General features: G+C 35.3%; 1 protein-coding gene across 1 annotated transcript in view; it reads left to right on the top strand.

Moving 5' to 3' along the window:
* The window catches only part of eIF2A (eukaryotic translation initiation factor 2A), a 197,525-nt gene that overhangs the window by 24,365 nt on the left and 151,602 nt on the right, over positions 1-21,558 (top strand). Inside the window, exons 3-4 of the mRNA XM_090372166.1 lie at positions 9,862-9,936; positions 20,766-20,884. Of these exons, the coding sequence (XP_090228292.1) occupies positions 9,862-9,936; positions 20,766-20,884 (194 nt within the window). The remainder of the gene's footprint in view (positions 1-9,861; positions 9,937-20,765; positions 20,885-21,558) is intronic.

Genomic DNA, 21,558 nt, shown 5'->3' with positions numbered 1-21,558 from the left:
TTTCTTGAGTAAAAACCATGCTACCGCCGCCCGAGACTGACTAACTCAGCCGCGTTGTGACAAGACCTATAAAAATTCCTCCCGTCATCAACAGGATTTGAACTCAGGTCTTTTCTACCTGGTGTGGGGAGGATGGTGATCCTACTAACTGTTGCTACCCACGAGGACAAGAACTTGACTTTGAGAAAAGAGGAAGAACTTTGTGAGCTGCAGTCTGATTTACTGATCTGCCTCTAGACAAGTTCTGGATTTCTTTGAGAGAAGAGTATCCTGCCTGGCAATGAACATTTTGCTGCAGTTTTCAATTTCTTACATGTATGAGCAAGCTTTTTCTTGTTTAAAAAATCATCAAGAGCAATGACAGAAATTGTCTCATATAAGTTGAAGATGAAATCCCTGGGTGCTTCTCTCAATTCGACTCAGAATTGAGTATTTGTGCAACAAAAAAAACAAGCACAGGTTTCACGTTAAAGAGGTAAATGTCATTCTTTATTTTTAGTTTCAAAAATAACACTTTTTATGCATATATAGGCCTATAAAAGATATCAAGACACCAACATGTGTATTATAATTTTGTAACCGCTAGGCCTATATTTGAGCCTGCTCATGTCACTCAATAAGAAAATGTTTTTTCAAAGTATTGTATAAAATTGGCTTAGGTTATACAGCAGGCCCTCGTTATAATGTGGCTTGCTTTACGCTGATTCGCTATAACGCTGTTCTTATATTATAACCCGTATCTGACTATAATGCTGTCACAAATCGTTATAACGCTCTTTTACAAATTCCATTTTTGGCATATTTAATGAAATCATTTCATTTGATGGAGTCAATAGCTTGAAAATGAATAGCAAAACAGCATTAAAATGTTTCCCATGCCAACTTGAGAAATTTTCTCCCACGCTAATTTAATTGCAGTACATTGACTTGTTACATAGTTCCGAGATCAACGTTTTAAAAAATGATCAAGTATATTGCTTGTAATATTTGTGTTACATGCATTTATCCGAAGTCTGGTCATTACAGTATTAGACATCGTGTGTAACCGACAGTTTACTTGAACGTTGTATCATAATTAATAACCAACACAGTTACTTTTTCGAAGAGTTAATAATGGCAGATAAGAATGAAAAGGCAACAATGTCTGGACACAGTACGAAGAAAAAAAATAAATGTAATAAGAAATAAATGTAAGAAAAAGATTGAATTTGAAAATTAGACGTTTTGAAGCGAATTGATTCTGGTCAATGACAAGTGGATGTGTGCCATAATTTAGGACTGGCACGTTTAACTGTAAGAACAATTATAAAAAATTAAGAATTAATCTTAGCAGCAGGAAAGACAGCTGTTTCTCTGCAAGCAACTAGGGCTAGGCCGACTATTAGGATTGAAATGGAGAGACTAACTAATTTTATTGAAGATAATATCCAATGCAGAATTTAGTTAAGTTAAATATTATTAAAAAAAAAAAAAAGAGAGAGAGAGATTAGTCTATATGATGATCTGAAGAAAACTCACCTAAAAAAAAAAAAAAATGTGGAACCATTTAAAACTAGTAAGGGCTGGTTGAATAGATTTAAAATCCAGGGAGAAGCCACAAGTGCAGATCAAGGAGCTGAAACTTTAAAAAAATAACTTATTAAAATTATTGAAGAGAGGTATTATGTGTTATACTTCTCAACAAGTTTTTAACGTAGATGAAGCAGGACTTTTTTGGAAACGAATGCCTAAAAGAAGTTTCATATTGAAAGAAGAAAAAAACATGCCAGGTTTCAAAGCGGAGGATCGGTCAACTTTATTGTTGGGTGGTAATGCTGTGCTGCGGGGGATTTAAAATTAAAACCCCTTTTAGTTTACCAGGAAGAGGGCCAAAGTACAACCCAAAATCAACACATTTTTCATGATTAAATCCATTGATTAAATTAAATCAATTTAGATCAATTAGATTCATGAATTTAATTGGAATTTTAAGTTTAATTTTGATACGCAAGTAGTTACCACCATAATTATATACGTATGTAATGCAGAATATTTTATATGTACAAATATTTGAATATTAAATATTTTGACCTACATTTGTGCATCTTTTCACTACTATTTATTATTGATTAAGAAATATCCTACACCACTGACCGCAACTCACAAATACACGTTATCTTATGGGAATGCGGCGCTCACTTAGCGGAGATTCCCTTAGTGCTCTGGCTCTGTTTTTCCAGAATGAATTATCAGCGTTAAGTAGGGGTTACCTGTATTTTTATTCATATTGCTTTGGCTTATGGTTTTAGTAGCTTTAGTAGCATTGTTAATAAATTATCATGTTGTAAATAATATTAATTAAAATCAATTTACAACCTTTATTTAAATTAAATCTACCGAGCCTACCTTTAGAAAAATTAAATCCCATTTTGGCTTAAGCCAGTTATTTAACAGAAATTTATTATGTTTGCCTTATGAGTTTTTAGAATTCTTAACTACTCGTTTTTTTTTTTTTTTTTTTTTTTTTTTTTTTCAAGAAAGGTTGGATAAAAAGTCATTTTTAGTTTTATATAGGGGGGTTAAAACCAACTCTTTTATGTACCATACCTCATTAGCATCTTGTATAGTAGAAATTTGTGATAAGATTTTTAGGCCTACTGAGATAAAGTAACAAAAGTTGAGAAAGGCCTCTCTAGCAGGTGCAGAACAAAATCATGGCAGCTGGTTTGTTGGTATACAGATTTCACCTGTCAGGTTTTTTTAGGATAATCAGCAAGAAATAGTTGAAATGGGAAATTTTAAAAATTCTTGATTGTAACACAATATTGAATAGTAAGATCAATTTTTTTTTTTTTTTCTGACTACTCTAAGGTTTTGGTTGAGAATGAGCAAAAAAGAAAGTGAAAAAATTCTCAGTAAACATGTTTTTGTGCTTTTTTTCCTTCAATTAACCAAATTGGAGCCTTAGAATTTTTTATAGTGACACCAAAGAAAAATTAGTAATGCAATTGGAGAATTTTTATTACACTTGAAGGATACTATTATTTATTTATTTATTTTTTTTGAAAATTTTCACAATGTTCTCTAAACTTTTTTTGATTTTAGTTAATTTTTACTGCTCTACCTGCTTAACAATTAACTCAGCAGGTGGTTTCTGGGCAATTGAGAGGTGAATCTTAAAAATATGAATTTTTTTTTTTTTTTTTTTTACCTTCTAAAGAAAATAAATCTTTTTATCAGGCCCAGCACTAGGAGTGTGCAAGTGAGGCACTTGCCACAGGTGGCACCTAAAAAAATAGGTGCCGCACCTTTAATAAAATATGTTCTACCGTTAGCATTCAATATCAAATTTCTGCTTTCTCTCTACCCAAAATACAAAACATCTTTTTTTATTTATTGTACTGTTAGATTTTCACTATCTACAATTATACAAATATACCGCAGCAATAGGTACAGTATCCATAATCCCTTAATGACATGACATTGAGTGCAGAATTGTTGAGGAATTATTAATAAACTATTTTGTTAAGTTCTTTCTTTTAATGGTTCTGCAGAGTGCAGATGCTTTTGAAAAATTTATTACAAAAAAAACCAAACCTAATATTCTCCCCAAATGGCTATTACAGGTAGCAGCATATTTAATTTCAAGTTTTGCCTGGTGTGTATTTTATTTTTTTTTTTTATGAAAAATCCCAAACATGAGAGGTATTGGAACCTCTAGTACTTAGTACCATGCTTGGGTTGGAGGTTGAGAAGACGAAAGAAGATATTTGTTGACATTAGACTTGAACTTCTGTAGACTGTAATTTTCAGGAAATACGTATGAAGGAAGGTTGTTCAAGAAAACGGCAGTTGAATGAATAAACGAGGAAGATAAAAAGTTGGTTCTACGAGTTTGAAGTTGGACAATAAATGGATGTTGGCTGGTGCTGGCACATGTCGGACAGTTTTGAAAGAGAGAGTGGGAATTATAGAATCCAATTCAGAAGAACAGTGCTCATAGAAGTATCTGTAGAAAAGGCATGCAGCAGAAACGATGTCTATGAGACAGTGAGTGGAGAGACTCTGTTAGAGATGAGTCATTAATTAACCCAAATTGCCCTCTTCTGAATGGAATCTAGAAGCCTGAGAGAGGTTTTAGGGGCACCGCCTGAGATGTGGGAACAGTATTCCATGGTAGGACGTATTTGTGATTTGTACAGAGTGAACAGCTGTTTGGAAGAAAAGTAATGCCGACAAGAAAAGAGAAAACCAAGTTTTTTGGATGCAGAAGAAGCAATATTTGTAATGTGCTTGTGCCAAGAGAGATTAGAAGTAAGGGTAATCCCCAAAAGAGATATATCATTTTGCCTAGAAACTGGAGTGTCACCAAAAATAAGCATAGGAGCAGAAGAATCCTTTTTGCGACTTTTAGAAGGATTGAAATCAACTAAGTTGTCTTTGCCCCACTGGAGAATTACCTGGAGATCGGCATTTAACGAATTGGTAGCGAATATTCGAGAAGTTAAGCTGATTGAGCAGGGCAAGGTTTTTCAAAATTGAAAGTGGAATGCAATGTGCTATCATCGGCAAAACTATGGATAGGATTTCCAGTCAATGGAAGAAGGTCATTAATATACAAGAGGAAAAGAGTGGGGGAAAGAACTGAACCTTGGGGGACACCAGCATTAGCGGAGAAGTTGGAAGACAGAGAGCCATCTACCGTCACCCCTAGTGAGTGATCAGAGAGAAAACTAGATAACCATAAGATGGAAGCTTGTTTAGAAGATATTTATGCCAAATGCGATCGAAAGCCTTTGAGATGTCAAGAGCAACTGCTTGTGTTTCACCAAACTTTACCGTTGAATTTTTCCATAAATGGGTAACATAAGCCAGAATATCACTAGTGGATCGACACTGACGGAATCCATACTGGCGATCGTTGATCAGATGGAAGGTTTTTAGGTAGTTTCAGTTGGCAGTTAATTGATTTCTCCTTTACTTTAGAAAGAGTAGAAGTAATTGCAATGGGACGATAATTGGATGGGAGGGATTTGTCAACCTTTTTAGGAACTGGCTGGATATGAGCAAATTTCCAAGCAGAATGAAAAACACCTTTGGAATAAGAAAGTGAAAAAAAGGTGCCAAAGAACAGGAGTAAGTTCAGAAGCACAGGTTTTGAGAACAAGTGGAGAAATACCATCAGGACTTGGAGCTTTCTTATCATCGAGATTCGTCAAAATCCTTCTGAGATCCTTTTGACGGAAGACCACAGGAGGCATTGAATGGAGCGTGTTGGGAATGGTGGGAGGTGTTTTACCAAGATCATTAATACGCGAGTTGGAAAAAAATGGGATGCTAGCAGGTCAGCTTTATCCTCGGCTGAAGTGACAACAGAACCATCTGGCTTTGCCAGAGGTGGGAGCAGAGATGGGCAAAAGTTGCGGCCAGTAGCTTTGGCATGAGACCAGAATTCTCGGCTACCATTAGGGCAAGAAGCAAGTTTTCTACTCATAGCCTGTTCAAACTCTAGTTTGGACTGATTAATAACTGCTTTACAATTTTTGCGAGCTGTGGTATAGGCAGAAAATGAAACTGAAGAATTGGAAAAAAGCCAATTACGATATGCAACATTCTTCTCTTGAACAGCGTTAGCACATTTATTGGAAAACCAAGGTTTAGATAAAGGACGAGATTTTATAGTGAAGTGTGGAATAAAGGATTCCATTCCTGTAAGAATAATTTCACTGACACGATCTGAACAAATGTTGACATCAGAAGTTTTGAAACAGTAATCCGACCAAGGAAAAAAAGAAAAGAAGTCTCGCAGGTCATCCCATTTTGCATTCTTGTAATGCCAAACAATACGAGGTTGGGAATAGCCATGAGATAAAGGCGCCATTGGAGAAGAGGTAATCACCAAGTTGTGATCTGAGGTACCTAAAGGACCACTCACTTTAACCGTGTACTTAGAATAGTTGTTTGTGAGAAAAAGATCAAGTGTGTCATTAGAAATTACAAAAGACTCATCTCGACCAGCTGGTTCAGTGTGACTAGAAAACGGAAGCCAGCTGGAGTTGCGAACATTAAAATCACCAAGGAAAATTACCTCACCGTTAGGATAGTTGGACTGGAGAAAGTCAAGTTGCAAAGAGGAGTCAAAGAGCTCCAAGTGATTAATGGAGTTGGGAGAATGGTAGAGACAGATGAATTTGACACAATGAGGTAGAGAGATTTAAGCCAGAGAAGATCGAAGAGAGGAGATTCCAATTTACCAATTCTCTGATAGGGAATATTGGAACGGACTTATGCACAAGTACCTTTGAGGCGAAAGGAATCATACAGCGAATAATTTGGGCAACTGAGATGAGCAGTATTTGAATCAACCGATAACTGAGGTTCTGTCAGAAAAAGTACATGGGGTTTGGCAGACTGCAAGTGGAAATGGACATTGTTCATTTCACGTATATTTGTGAAATGAACTAGGAAGTGTTTGGGTGGTTTAGATCTTTTCGCAGATAAGCTTACTCTATTAGTTTGACAATTCATGGTGTATTCAATGGTTAGAAAAAGGGGGATATGCTGCTATATGAAGTAATGAATTTTTGGATATGGCATACACATGGTAAGAATATACCCAGATCCTTGACATAACGTGACCTCGACAATGCCCTTGCATGCACACTACTCGGACTCCCTCCAGTCACTATCTGGCAGAGTCGAGGTAGCAAGATTATGCACTAGCTGATCCGGAAGCCTCCTGAAGAGTTGCCAATAGGTTTAGTCCAGTGTACTAACTAGCTGCTGGCCTGTGATCACCGTTTTAGAGCTGTACCCTCGAAATGTAATTAAGATTGGATCTCACCGTGATGGTCATCATAACCTCAAACGTCATTAGTCATACTGCATGATGGAAGAGATGGGGAAGGGGTGAACGGAACTTTGCTCTGGAGACTAAACATGGGTTCGACCACTTCAAACCTCCAATAAGCAAAGTGGTGGTATTGCACCGGTTGATAAGAGTCATCTACCACATAGTATTGCCTGGTAACATAGCTGGGCGGCATTCCTCCGTATGGTATGGGTGCCACACCTCGACTCCTGCTTACGTTATTTATAATTAACTTTAAATATATTTGTATATATAAATATAATTAAAAAATTATATTTATGTATATAAATATACTTAAAAAAAAAAGCATGCAGAAATATGTGCATGTTTGAAAGTTCACGTACTTAATGGTCTTTTAAATTGAAAAATGGAACAGACTAAGAGACATGCATCTGTTTTACATCTATAACATATTTTTGTAATTTTCGGAAGAATTAATATATATGTAGTTTTTTAAATTAAAGGTGTAGACATACAGCATGTTTTAAAAATTGATATATTTTTTAAGCCTTAAAACATTACATACACTACTTATTGCAATGAATTAAGAAAAGATGAAATATTGGCATTGTTCAAACAAAATTTTAAAAAAATGCTTAAAAATTTAAAAAGAAAATGGACCCTTGTCAGGTGCCCCACCATTGTCTTTGCCAAGAATGGGCGGGCCTCAACACCGCTGCTGAGTTTAGAGCAGTGCATGGATGTTCTCTGTGCAGACCATGTAGCCAGCCAGCATTGAGAAACTGTTAGCTAGTTTTGGAGGGGGGGAACATTTTTAGAGTATAAAAAGAGATAGTAAACAGATTATGATGGAACTGTTTTAATGGTTGTATCTAGTGATTCGAGCTCTTGGCTGTAGTGTTTTATCTATGGTTTTTGTATATGTATTTAATTAGTATAATTTAAAGTGAACTTTGGAAAGAAAGGAGTTCAGATAAGCAGAAAAAAAGGACACTATTTTAATTCAGAAATAAACTTACAAACTGTACACAATTCACCATGAGAATAATACCATACAGTCAAACTCATTTATAACAAGCATGGTTATAACGTGAGCAAACAGAGAAGAGTTGATTGGAAATTATGTATTTTATGAGCAACTTTTCACACTTAAAATGATAATAGTAGTTAACAGCTTCGTTGGTATAACAAGCAAATCTTTAAGCTATTACAATGAGCATGAGCCGAACTGCTGTATGAGGGACAATTCCCCTAAATGGGTTTGCATTCAATTTTTCAGCTCATCTAGTAGTAATCTGAATGGTGTTAAACACTTCACAGGCTGTTGGTTTCCATGTTATATATGCAATATTATGTACCTCTTCATTTTAAATTTCTGTCCGATTTAGATAAGTACAATTAAAGGTGAAACTGTGACTGTCAAAACGTGATAACCTGAATCATTACAAAACACCTTCAAGTAATCACAGTTTACTTTATATAAATGGAATTGTGATTTTATTATGTTCATATGACAATTTTGTTTCTTACACATAAACATTAAATGTGTCATCACTTTCTTTGAGTGAAATTAGAGAGAAAAATAAAGAACGTTTTGAAAAAAAATTTGGATAACTGGGATTTTACTGTATTTGATTATAGCATAAAGGTTCTGTTGCTTTAGGGCAGTGGTTTTCAACTGGAGTGCCACAACAAAATTCTTGGGGCGCCGTGTAATTTCGATCTAAGTTATTATTATTTTTTAATTGTTATTATTATTTTTTTAAATTTATACCTTTATTTTGTTATAAAAAAGGTGTACCATATCTTTTTAATTTTGTGGTGAACTATAATTGATCTTTATTTAGTGCCTCTATATAAAGAATAAAATTATTATATAGGTATATATTAAAAGGTCAAAAACCACTGTGTTAGGTATTCCTTTTGGCCTAGGGATGCCCTGACAAAATTACTGGGACACTAAGGATGCCATGAAATGAGAAAGTTTGGGAACCTCTGCTTTAGGGTGTGGTTTGTATGCAGCATTGCCTGTTTTAGTGTGGAAAACTGTATTTATTAATTTATTGTAATCATTATTTTTTTTATACATTTCTCAGTGTAACTTGTTAGAAATGTGATACTGTTTCAAAATAAAGTATACATGGAAATTATACGGGTGTATAGCTAACAGGAATATTTGAACCTAGCATTTGCCTTTAGCCAGCAGGTGGTTGATAGGTGGAACAGATTTCCATCTGTCGTGGTGGAGGTTGACAACCTAAGTTCAAGGCAGAACTGGACAGGCAATTTGGAGTGAATGGATGGATGAAATGGGAAGGTTGTGTTTTTTTTTTTTTTTTTTTTTATTTGGCTGATGCTATATAAGCTTGCTTTCTTGCATCATATGCTTCTAGTAATGCAGACAAGCTACTTTAAGGAAAATACCAAAAGGTAGATATTCTGTTACATACCAGTGCAAAAGATAAGAATTAAAAGAATACAAATATATAATATATATGCTTTTAACTATAATTATTTTTATATCTTTGTATATATTTTCCATCTACCTTATGAAGTAACCTGGACGTTGTATGTTAATTGTAATCTGCAGATTAATTTTTGTAAATGCTTTAACACATTCACTGCCAGTTTGACCTGTTACTTTAATGAACCAAATTCAGATGAAATTTGTTCCTTGGGGTCATAGAATGCAGAGACATTTCTGAGTTTTCTTCTTATTGCAGCAGAATTAGCCAGCCACTGATGAAGGTTGCTTGACAAAAATAACTGGCTTTGCTTCTGGCAAATTGGAAGAAAATGGTTCTTAAAGTCAGGTGGATTAAAAACCCCTTCATGTATACATACGTCAACTTGCGATGAATATGTCAATATTAGGGGGGGGGGGAAACCAGTTTTTAAAAAAATAATTTTCAATAAAATTCTTGGTCTTCATTTTCAAATGTTTTGTTTGCATTGATGAAAATGTTTTTCATCAGATAAGCATGCAGTAAATAAATCTAAAGGCAATTTGCATTACATTGTTTTGAGAGAATATTTCTTTTCAATTCTAGTGAAACTAACTCGCTTTGTCGCATTATGGCCTTCTCACAAGATGGTGGTCTTTTTGCATGGTGTAATGGAAAGCAGTAAGTAGTAATTTATATACTGCTTTATGTAAACGTTTTATTTCAGATGTGATTCACATGTTTGTTTTATAATTTAGTCTTCCTTTATATCAGTCCTATCACAGCTGTAGTTATAAAAAAATATTGATAAGAAAACATTCCCAAAGTTAAATGTTGTAGGATGCCATATAAAATCAGTTTTTTGAATTGTAACTCATGAAATGGAAATGAAAGTGAAGTAAACTTCTAGGGTTCAATGGACAAATGAAATGTCTAGCCATAATTTAATACATACCATATGCTTGTGTATTGCTAAGAATCCTGTTGTCATTTTTCTGAACATCTTCCATTCTGCTTTTGCAATTTTGAAGTGTCCTTTATCAACAGGTGTTTGAAATTTCCTCAGTTAAATTTTTTTTATAAACTGAACTGTATTATATTAATAACAGAAATTTCAAAACCAACTAGTTGGTATTTAGAAAAGTCAGAAATACATTGCAGGCCATAAAGAGCACCTTTCTGTTTTGACTTATATTCCAATTTATTAACAAAAAAAAAAAAAAGCCAGTTTTGTGAACATGGTTTTTGATAATATACAGAGAAGTCTCCTTTAAATTTTCTTTTCTAGTAAGCACCATTTACGAAATCCCCAAATCATCAGGAAACTTCACTGGTGATGCCATGTAGTTAGGGTAATGAGCTTGACTAGGTCAGTGTTGAATGTAGTCATTCCTAACCAATCCATAGAGATTAAATTTGTACTCATCAGAAATTAGTCTCACTGCTCAAAAATTGCCAATTAACATCATCTTCAGCCCATGTTTGACATTTTTCTCCTCCTCAGATTTGGTCAATAAAGGTTTTGTAGAAGGTTGGTATGCTATCAAGTCACTCATGACAAGCCTTTGTTGGACAGGTCTTTCACTTGTTATTATACCAGTACGTTCCTCCCACATGGCTTCTTTGGTGTATTAAGTTTTCGTGACAATTATGGAGGCTTAGGCACTTTGTCTGCCCTATGCTAGAGTACTAATCCATGTCAGCCCTGTTCCAGATTTTCTTTTGACATTAAAACACATTTATTTTTAAGAATTCTTGACACAAAGGGATTACAACCAACCTTTCAGCTGGAAAAACCCTCTGTATCAAGAGCAATAATTAAATTTTTCTTCCCCAGATAACTGTCATATCTCTGCTGAATAGAAACTGTCGGCAGGTGCTAGCAGGATGATGAAATGTCTTCAAGTGACATAATTTCACATGTATAGGAAGATGCCAGTGAAATAATAAACTCTGGGGTGGGGATGTACTAATGTTTTTGTGGCCACTACTGTAACTTGGCCATGCAGAATTTGATTGCTTGCTAGAAATTTCCAAAATAAAATGAACTATGCTTATTTTCATCTTTACCCAGGCTGGCTATCTGTGGTCCTGAGGCAGCATATGCTGCCACAAAAAAAGCACAGCCCATTTAATTGTTGAACTTGTTATGAGCTGTCATGAAATTGAACTCCTCTGACCCTAGCCATTCAGAATATAAACTGATATTTCCCTATTTTTGTATACTTTCTTTAGGAAAGTGCTATAGCAACAAATTTCACAGATAATAAAAATGCATTTAATCTCTTCAAATTTAGAACATATAAAAACTTCACTGTATGCATTTTTGTACCCTTTGGAATTTTTATAGATATCATTACTGGAAACATTCATCATTGCTTACGCTGCTGAGTTCTCACTGTCAAACAGCTGGAAAAATTATGTTAGTCACCACAGTTCATTCTATTTGATGTATATCTCTTATTAAGGTTTCAAAATATCATATTGCATAATTAGCACATGGAGCAGGCATCCATTGTGAAACTTGCAAAAGCATGCACTCTTGATTAACTGCTCTGTTATTTACACAAAGTAAGAATAACCTTGGTTTCATATTTTTCATGCAGTGATCTGATTGGCCCCTCTGGATAATCTAGCTGATGCCATCCACCTTTAAGCCTCCTAGAGAGTTACCAATAGGTTCGGTCCAGTGTACTAACTAGCGGCCGGCCTGCGAACGCCATTTTAGAACTGTACCCTCGAAATGTAAGGAAGATTGGATCTCGCCACAGTGTTCATCATAACCTCAAAAGTCATCAATCATACTGCATGATGGAAGAGATGGGGAAGGGTTGACCGGAACTTAGCTCTGGAGACTAAACATGGGTTCCACCACTTCAATCCTCCAATAAGCAAAGTGGTGGTATTGCACTGGTTGATGAGAGTCATCTACCACCTAGTACTGCTTGGTAACACAGAGGGGCGGGCGGCATTCCTCCATGTGGTGTGGGTGCCACACCTCGACCCCTGCTTACGTTGGTTCACACCTGGGTGGTCACCCACCATGTGTTTGTGCATGGAGGTTATACCCAGGATTCGTGAAGGTGCAAGCAGAGGATTTGGCTGTCACAGACCTTCCGGACTTCACCAAAATTGGATCCACTTGACTTGAGTGTCACCCGAATATCAGTTCCATCAGCGTTTTAGACTCCCAGGTAGCAAGTATATTGTAATTATGATAGCAACAAATTCAATAGTAGTTAAAGAGGGAGGTTAGCATTGCATGTGAAGGGTGAAAATCATTCCCAACCCGTAGAGAAAGGCATCAGCTGTTAGTTTCTTCTCCCGAGGGGGATAGTTTTGTTAAGTGGAGATACTTCACCTTCTAATCTGATGTGCCACATCCTTGGCCAACTTGAGTTAGCCCAGTTATGGTTCTTTGAGTGGGTGATGGGGTTCAGATCCAAGCAGTGATCTACACTGCAGACAGAACCAACAAAGTGTGAAAGGGGGAAATAGCAGGGGGTGGGTGGACTGCTCAACCCGCACAACATTAGCCAAACACCTTGTGAGGATTGCTAGATGAGAATTGGTGAACCCTAATTATTAAGCTGCTAGCCAGGAGGAAAATAGATATATAACAATCAGTAGTGGCTGCAGGTTAGCTGGGAGGGGTGGGAGAAAGAAACTTGCACACTTATTGGCCAAGGCCAGTGTGTGAGAGCAATGACAGATGGGGTTGGTGAGGAGAGTTGTGGGGGAAGAAGGGGTGAATGTAGTAGGTGTGTTATGTTGGCTGAGTCAGTCTCTACAAGGGCAAGGAAGCAAGTATTTTTGTTTATGTATAAGTGGGAGAGGGGAAAATCTGAAGACAGCCAAATAGCATTTAGTAACTTGGGAGGTTCGTGTACGTGAAGGGAATGAGTAGATATGAAGAAATGAGTGGAGATCAGGGGAATTTCTGGCTGTATGTTTGTGGAACACATTTTATCTGTTATGGTACCATAATAAGTTCCAGGGATGTACTTGTGTCTTATAATTGTCTTATAGTAAATGCCTAGGCATTATTTTTTTATTTTTCTTCTTTTTTTTTTTTTTTATGAAAACCCCAAACACGAAAGGTATCAAAACCTATAGTACTTAGTACCGTGCATGGGTTGAAGGAGAAGTATGGGGGGAGGGGGATGCCGGAAACTTTGCTCTAGAGACTAAACATGGGTTTCACCACTTCAAGCCTCCAATAAGCAAAGTGGTGGTATTTCACCGGTTGATGAAAGTCATCTACCACCTGAATTATTATTACTTGCTGTTATTATTGATGCAGGTGTACTGATTTTTGACCACACCCAGCCATATAGAATGACTGTTCTAATGAAGATCCACTGAAATTCCAATGCGCCATAAAAAATCAAATCAAATCAAATCAAAATCAAACCACTGAAATTAATTGAGGTCATACAGTAGATGACCCTCACTCATTTCTTCGTATCTGCCCCCACTCCCTTCACATACACAAACCTCCCAAGTTTCTAAATGCTATTTGGCTGTCTTCAGATTTCCCCCCTCCCCTTGCATCCTTTGAAGCCTTGAGTGGATGGGGAGGGTGTCAGTATGTCAAATAGATATACCAGTACAGCATCAGTAGGCAGGGATTTGTATGGTTACATTTGTCTTTCTGTTGTTTGTACATTCCTTGTATATCTAGTCATAGTGCTTTTATTCTTCTTAAATACAAGGTATTTAAGAAGAATAAAAAGCAAGGCAGAGGGGTTTTTTTTATTTCAAATAAAGATGGTTTTTCATTTCCAATAATAATGGCTTTTGAAATGGGCAGCTTTGTCTCTTGTATACCTTGCGGATGGAACAGGTGTAGACATTGTGCATCTGTCCTCAGTATCACTGCACAAACAGTTTTCCACAGTGCTGAGGCCAAATTTAGCCAATTTGGCATTCATTAACCCATAGCCAGTCACCGGGAAGGTGATATTAGTGCCTGTCATAAACAACAGTAATTTCTTAAGAGTCAGCAATTCTTATTTGTCTTCCTGGTTACAACTCATCTGCCATTACTGTGTGAAGTATTTCTGTATTCTCTTTTCTTGTTTTTTTCATTCAGACAAAATTAGATAACAAAAAATTAGTCGCCTGTGTAATTTTTAAAATAATAATGTGTAACCCCTTCATTTAGCAAACATGACTTCACAAATTCTCATTGGTAGGGATTTCAGCTAGACCCCTTAAGTAGTTTTTATCAATATCAAGCTATTCTGAAAACAATTGATCTTGTAAGTTATTTAAGTTTTGTGGATGCTGCTGTTTCCCTTCTGTTCAAGGTGGTCCCATAAGTTCTCTGCAGTTGTAATCCTCGAATATGAGTATCAAAGTCATGTGTCCCTCAAGCATTCAGCAAAAGGCACAACCTAATCATCCAGAATATTTGTACAGCCAGCTTGATTCATCCTAATTGGTATTTTAAGTAGGATACATAGTTCATAATAGTTAAAACATCTCCAAAGCATCGTTGACCCACCACCATCTTGCACATAGTCTGTACGAAATGCCTCCTTGCTTTCTCCTGTGAATTCAATTCCTGGCATTGTTAAGAGTTTAGGCAAAATTTGGATTCATCAGACTGCATCAGAGCTTTCTGACCATCAACAGTCCAATTTTTATGCCTTTTAGCCAATATTATCTGAATTTTTTTTTTTTTTTTTTTTTTTTTTTGGAAAGCTGTTAACATTGAACTTTTTCAGGGGCCCCTACTCCTGATACCTATTACGTTATGTGATTCTCTTTAGTCTTCTCAGAAATTGGGTAATGAAGTCCTTGGTTAACTGTTTGCAGCAATTCTTGTCTCTTTTTTTTTTTTTTGTTTACTAGATGTGATATTTGACATCGATCCTAGACTTTCAACCACAATTCTGCCACTGACTTCTACTCATACCTTTCTTAAAAAGCTCTTAGTACTATTCTTTCTGAAACACCAGCAAATTGCAACTTCTTTAACAGGATGTCCTTTAGACCTGCAAAATGTTATCACTCCTTTTTTCCACTCATCTTTTCTTTTTCTCATCTTTCTTGGTGGAAACCTTTTGCTTTTCCAGTCACAGCTGGTATACCTGGAAATAGAGAAAAGTTTAACCTTATATTCTGATTTCAGTGCTGTAAGCAACAATCATAGAGGATACACTTGTTCAATCTGTTATATGCCTTAAATACTACAAGTGACAATTTTTTGTTGTCTCTATAACCAAGGGGGTTAAATGGAACTATGCCGCTACCAGTATAAATAACTGTGCTGCCTACAGCAGTTAACTCATTCTATAATTACTTCATTTCAGTTTTAACATAAACACGTATATTCTGTATATATTGGATTTCATCACTCTACGATTGGCGACAATTAACCCCCTCCTGAGTTACCCATTAATGCCTAAGGTATAAATGCATTTCTAAATATATAAATACAAAATTGAAATTAAAAGTAATTGAAAAGTTACTGAAGGATAAAAAAAAAATAAAGATATTTAAAAGTTACAAAAGACAAGCATTGTCTTTTGTTACTTTTAAACATTGGTGGCTGCAAAGTGTAACCAACAGTATATTGTCTAAATATAATGTAAGTTAAATTATGAATGTAAATCAAATTAATAGGTCAGCAGAGTGGGTAAGACCTCTAAGATGTGAATATGACAAAAATCAGTGCAAATATATAGAAATTAAGAATTTCTATTTATTAAGAATAATATTACAGAAGAATTACTTAGCTGTTAATTTAATTATTCTAATTAAATTAATTTTTAATTTAATTATTCTAATTAATTATCTGTTTGGCCTTTTATTTTAAATGAAAGGACAAACAGCTAATTTACAAGCCAATTATGAATAAATGTAGGCTGCATCATGTCAATAACACTGAAACCAAATTACTTGAAATATCACTATAATGATACTAAAAACCAGCTACAACAACTTTTCACAATATATGAAACAAAAAAAAAATAAATAAAAACAGTGACCAACTCATCACAAAACCATAAAACAAACAATGCCTGTAGAATCACTGCATTTTAAATGTTAAACAAATCAGTGCATTAAAATCATAACTCATAAAAAGTAATTTATTAGCACACAATGATGTAATAGATTTATGTAATAGATCTATTACACAATGATGTAATAGATAAATGATGTATAGCAGTGGCCCTTATGCAGGGAGAAATTAACCCATAGTAACTGTCCTAACAATGCAAAGCCAAACTGTTAATGAATAATAAAAAAAAACATGAGAATATAAAATAAAAACTAGATTACATCCTATTCTTAATTTAGTCTTCCCCCATCCCCACTTTCCTGTATATTTGTACTGATTCTTGTATCTGTGACTTGCTGGGCTTACTTACTCTGCTCATCTACTCTGAATTTAATTTGCATTCATAATTTAACTTACACTGTTTAGGTATCACATTGTTGGTTATGCTCTGCAGCCACCGATGCTCATCTTTATTTAATTTTAAATTCCTTTGTTCTCTTTTTTGTTCTTCGATAACCTTTTTATTTCTTTTAATTTCAGTTTATGTAAAATGAACTGAGATGCCAAACACTGCTCATACTACTACCACCAATAGTCTAGTTTATTTTACTTTATATTCTCATTTTTTTAATATTATTCATTAGCAGTTTGGCTTTACATTATGAGTAGCTCTGAGCTACTATGTATTAATTTTTCACTGCATAAGGGTCATTATTATATGTAAATGTTGCATTGGTTTGCTGATAAATTATATTTCAGTTGTGGCTTTGGTGCATTGATTCGTTTAGCATTTGAAATGCAATGATTCTGCAGCCATTGCTTGTCTTGTCTTGTCAGTGGCCACCCATCTTGTCTTCTGACAAGATGGGTGGCCACTGTTTTAATTTATTTTTATTTCATATATGTCTTTCTTGTTTTGCTATATGTTTGTACTAGTTTTTATTGTATCTTGAATAACCGCTCAGCTGACCTATTAATTTGCATTTGTGACTTAGCTTGTATATATACTCAAATATACTGACTGAGTGCTATTGCACTTATTAGACAAAAAAATTTTAAATTTTAACATTCTGGTTAATGTAATATTCACAGTTCCTATAGAACAATAATTCTCAGTAAAAAAAAAACTACTTTCATTCAGATTACTTTAGTTTAACACAAATAATTAAATACTTGCTCATATAGTCATTAGGGCTTTCATACATTCAATATTATAGTAATAGTAATCATGGCATGCGATGCAAGAAAGTAGGCATATGAGCTTATGTAGCATCAGCCAAAAAAAAAAAAAAAAAAATTCGCACAACCATTCCCTCTAAATGTTTGTGCAGTTCCTACTTAAATTTATTTAACCTATGAACTTCCACAATGACAGATGGAAGTTTGTTCCAGCAATTAACCACCCGCTGGCTAATTGCTGCACATCTATTCTACAGTTGTCTTTCCTCAATTTGAATTTATGCCCTCTTAGGATCGTAATCTGAACAAGTGGAAGAATCCCATCAGAATTCAGCGTGCTCAACCCATTCAAGGCCTTATACACCTCAATCAGATCACCTCACAGGTGCCTAGTCTCCAGCCCCTGCAATTTGCAGAACTTAAGCCTCTCTTGGTAAGAGAATCCCTTCATTCCCCTCACCAATCTTGTTACAGTTCTCTGTACATGCTCAAGCAAATCTACATCCTTCCTAAAATGAGGCCTCCAGACATGTATGCAGTACTCAAGGCATGGCCTGACCATTGCCTTATACAGAGGGACAATCACCTCTTTTTCCCTGATAACAAAATTCCTGTATATCATTGACAAACTCCATGACCTGCTCTTGCAGCCTGTCTGCATTGTTCAGAAAACTTCATATCTGACTGCACGATTACTCCCAGGTCTTTCATTTTCTACCACCTTAAGTGTAGTACCACACAGTTGGTATGTTCCTCCGGGGTTACTTCTACCCATATGCAGTACTTTGCATTTGTTAGTGTTAAATTTCAGTTGCCACTTCTCAGCCCATCTTCCCAAATTATCTAGATCCTGTTGCAGTAGCATACTACCATTACTGTCATTAACAACCCTGCCAATCTTTGTATCATCTGAAACTTCGACACTAAGCCTGATATACCTTTATCAATATCATTGATAAATATACAAAACAACAGTGGACCCAACACCGAACCCTGTATGACTCCACAAATAACATTAGTCCATGAAGAGCATGCCCATTGACCCTCTGTCTTCTCCCACTCAACCATACTTTTATCCATTGTAGCAACTTACCCTAAATACCATTCTACTCCAATTTGTACAGTAGTCTTCCATGCGCAGCAGTGTCAAAAGCTTTCCTGAAATCCAAGTATATGATATCAAAATTATTTTTTACATCCGGTTCCTTTGTAACCACATCATAATGTCCAATCAAATTGGCCGGACAAGACTTTCCCTTAACAAACCCATGCTGTGTCTGAATTATTGCTGCAGTCTTGTCTAGATGATCCTGCAATGCAACTTTAACCAGCGACCATTGCCTTTTTTATTTTACCTGGAACAGAAGTTAAACTAACTGGTCTGTAATTACCAAGGATGGTCTCGTAATTATGGCTAAGGTTTGCTTAGTTCCTTTGCCGCCTCCTTTAATATAACTGGATAGATCCCATCCACCCCAGGTGCCTTTCTTATGTTTAACTTCAACAATTTCTCCTCCACTTTGCTCTCGGTTATTACAAAATCATTAAGCACCTTTCTACAATTTGATAACCTTCTGGCATTTTCAATCCTTAATAACTCCTCATGTGTGAATGTAGATGCAAAATACTCATTCAGTTTGTTTGCTATTTTAGCAGGATCATCAACAGTTGAGCCATTGATATCAAGTCGACCAATCTGATTCATCCCCTTCCTTTTAGAGTTTATATAAGTAAAGAAATCCTTGTTGTTTTTTTTAGCATCCTTTGCCAAAGATTTCTCATAATCTGCTTTCGCCTGCCTAACCTCCTTTGTGACTTGATTACAGACTAGCTTATATCTGCCATAGGCTTCTGTTATGGGTAGAAGGACTGAATGTTGTCTTCATTATTGGTTTTTTTACCATAAGGAACCTGGTTGATACCATGGAGGGGCATTGTTGGGTTTTGTGTAATAAAAATAAACATTCTCTACTTATAGCTTTGAAGGTGACCTTATGAAATCATCCATTACTGGTTTCTAGTTATAAGACTGGTCAAACCCCCCCCCCCCCCGTCTTTCATAGAATTGGTTACAGACTCCAGGTTGATATTACAATTAGAGTTACATTTAATGCTGACTATATCAGTTCCCACTTTACTTATCATTCTAATATCATATTCATATTAGAATTCATACTAATATTCATATAGGCCTTTTTTCTCCAACAACCCATGTTAAAAATGATTACTTTTTAAAATCCTGGATCACATCCAGAACAAAGAACACAAGTGCTGTTTTATGTTCTCCAGATTTGGTTCAAACGTTAACCTTGGCCACTGAGGCTCGTATTCCTCACTCACACCACACTAAAAGATATGATATATCTACACTTTTTGAGAAATTTCACCTGCTAAATAATTTCAAGTCCACATTTCTATGAACTACTAATCTAATTGTGACCTTGAATTCCAATACTAAAGTTAAGCAAATTTTAACTTTTCTGGGCATTTTATTTTAAATTGGATGCAGAGATATTTTGGCTGAGGATTTAAAGATAGTGTAATGGCTTGCAGTCTTTTCCTTGAGCTGCCCATAGTCACTCTGTGCTTTGTGCAAGTTATCCAGTGTATTGTGTGCTAGACAAATTCTAAAGAACTCATCCTCAAAGAAACTATTCCCCCCCACACACACACACACATTCCCCCTCTCTGGCTGCAGAATTGGCAAATTTTGTTGCAGTAAACAGTAGTCTGTGTTAATAGAATCACTGAAGACTCAAATATAACTCAAGTGAAAATATATCTACTAGAAAGCACTTTTCCATCAGTTATCAGTGTTTTTGAGACTTTTTTTTTTAATATATAAAATGCATATTTTACACAAAGCTCTCGATACCAAATTCTATAGCTGTGAATAATACTGGTTGTTGGTTTTTTACCCTCATTTCAAATTTCACTGTATTCTATCACTTAGTTTTCAGTGGCAGTGTATAACTATTTTGCTTTATCAACAGTATTGTTAAGATATATTCCACATTAACAGTTATGGACTATATTGGAGTACTTCTAATAATAATAGAAAAGGAGTTTTTCTTAGTGGTTTGAGTAATCGTGGTAGCTTAATTAACCAAACAAGTTGCCTGAGAGTCAATGCATATGACTTTTAAGGCAATTTCATTTCTAGCAGATAAGTAGAACGAAAATCAAAAGAAACAAAAGGTATTATAATTGATTTTTATTAATGACTTATTTCAGTCTAAATAATACTCATATTGTGCTGTTGAATGTATTAAGCTTTATTTTCTGTACATACCATATTTAAGACAATTTTCCTTAATAGGATTACAGTTATATCACTTGCGTCATTCCAAATCATTGCAGAGATAGATCAGCCTCGAACAATTGGTCTTCAGTTTTCTCCAAAAGGCAATTTCCTTTCCATATGGAAACCATATGCAGGTGATGAATTTACTTTAGTTGTAATATGTATAATATACAAGCTGATATACTAATCTATAATCTTTCACAAAATATTGAGAAAATACTATAAATGGAAAAAATAAACTATAGTTGAATATTTGAGGAACTTATTCATCTCAGCCTGAATTAAATAGAAGTATATACATTTTGTTACATTTTTATTCAGTTTATTTGGAGTAGTAGTATATGAGCCAACTTGTTATAAGGTTTATTGTACTCTGCCATTACAGAAAATAGTTTCCCCACCCACCCCAAATACAAAAAGTGTTCAAACTTATTAGCATTAGTAGAGACATATGGTGCAAGAAAGCAAACTAATACAGCATCAGCCAAAAAAAAAAAACAAAAAAAAAAAAAAAAAAAAAATCCCATTTCTTCCATATGCTCCAAACGTTTGTCCAGTTCTTCCTTGAATTTCTTTAAGCTATCAACTTCCACAATGACAGATGAAAGTTTGTTCCAGTAATCTGAATGGTTTTGAATGGTTTGAGCATGCTCAATGCCAATGGGATTCTGCATAAATTCAAATTGAGGAAGGACGGATGTCGGATAGATGTGCGGAAATTTGCCTTTGGCCAGCGGGTGGTTGGTTGGTGGAATCGACTTCCATCACTTGTTGTTGAAGTTGATAGCCTAAACAAATTTAAAGCTCA

This window comes from Mastigoproctus giganteus, chromosome 1 (genome assembly GCF_048544385.1).
Source record: "Mastigoproctus giganteus isolate SK-2022 chromosome 1, ASM4854438v1, whole genome shotgun sequence".
NCBI classification, from domain to species: Eukaryota; Metazoa; Arthropoda; class Arachnida; order Uropygi; family Thelyphonidae; genus Mastigoproctus; species Mastigoproctus giganteus.
This window is presented reverse-complemented; position numbering and strand designations above follow the sequence as displayed.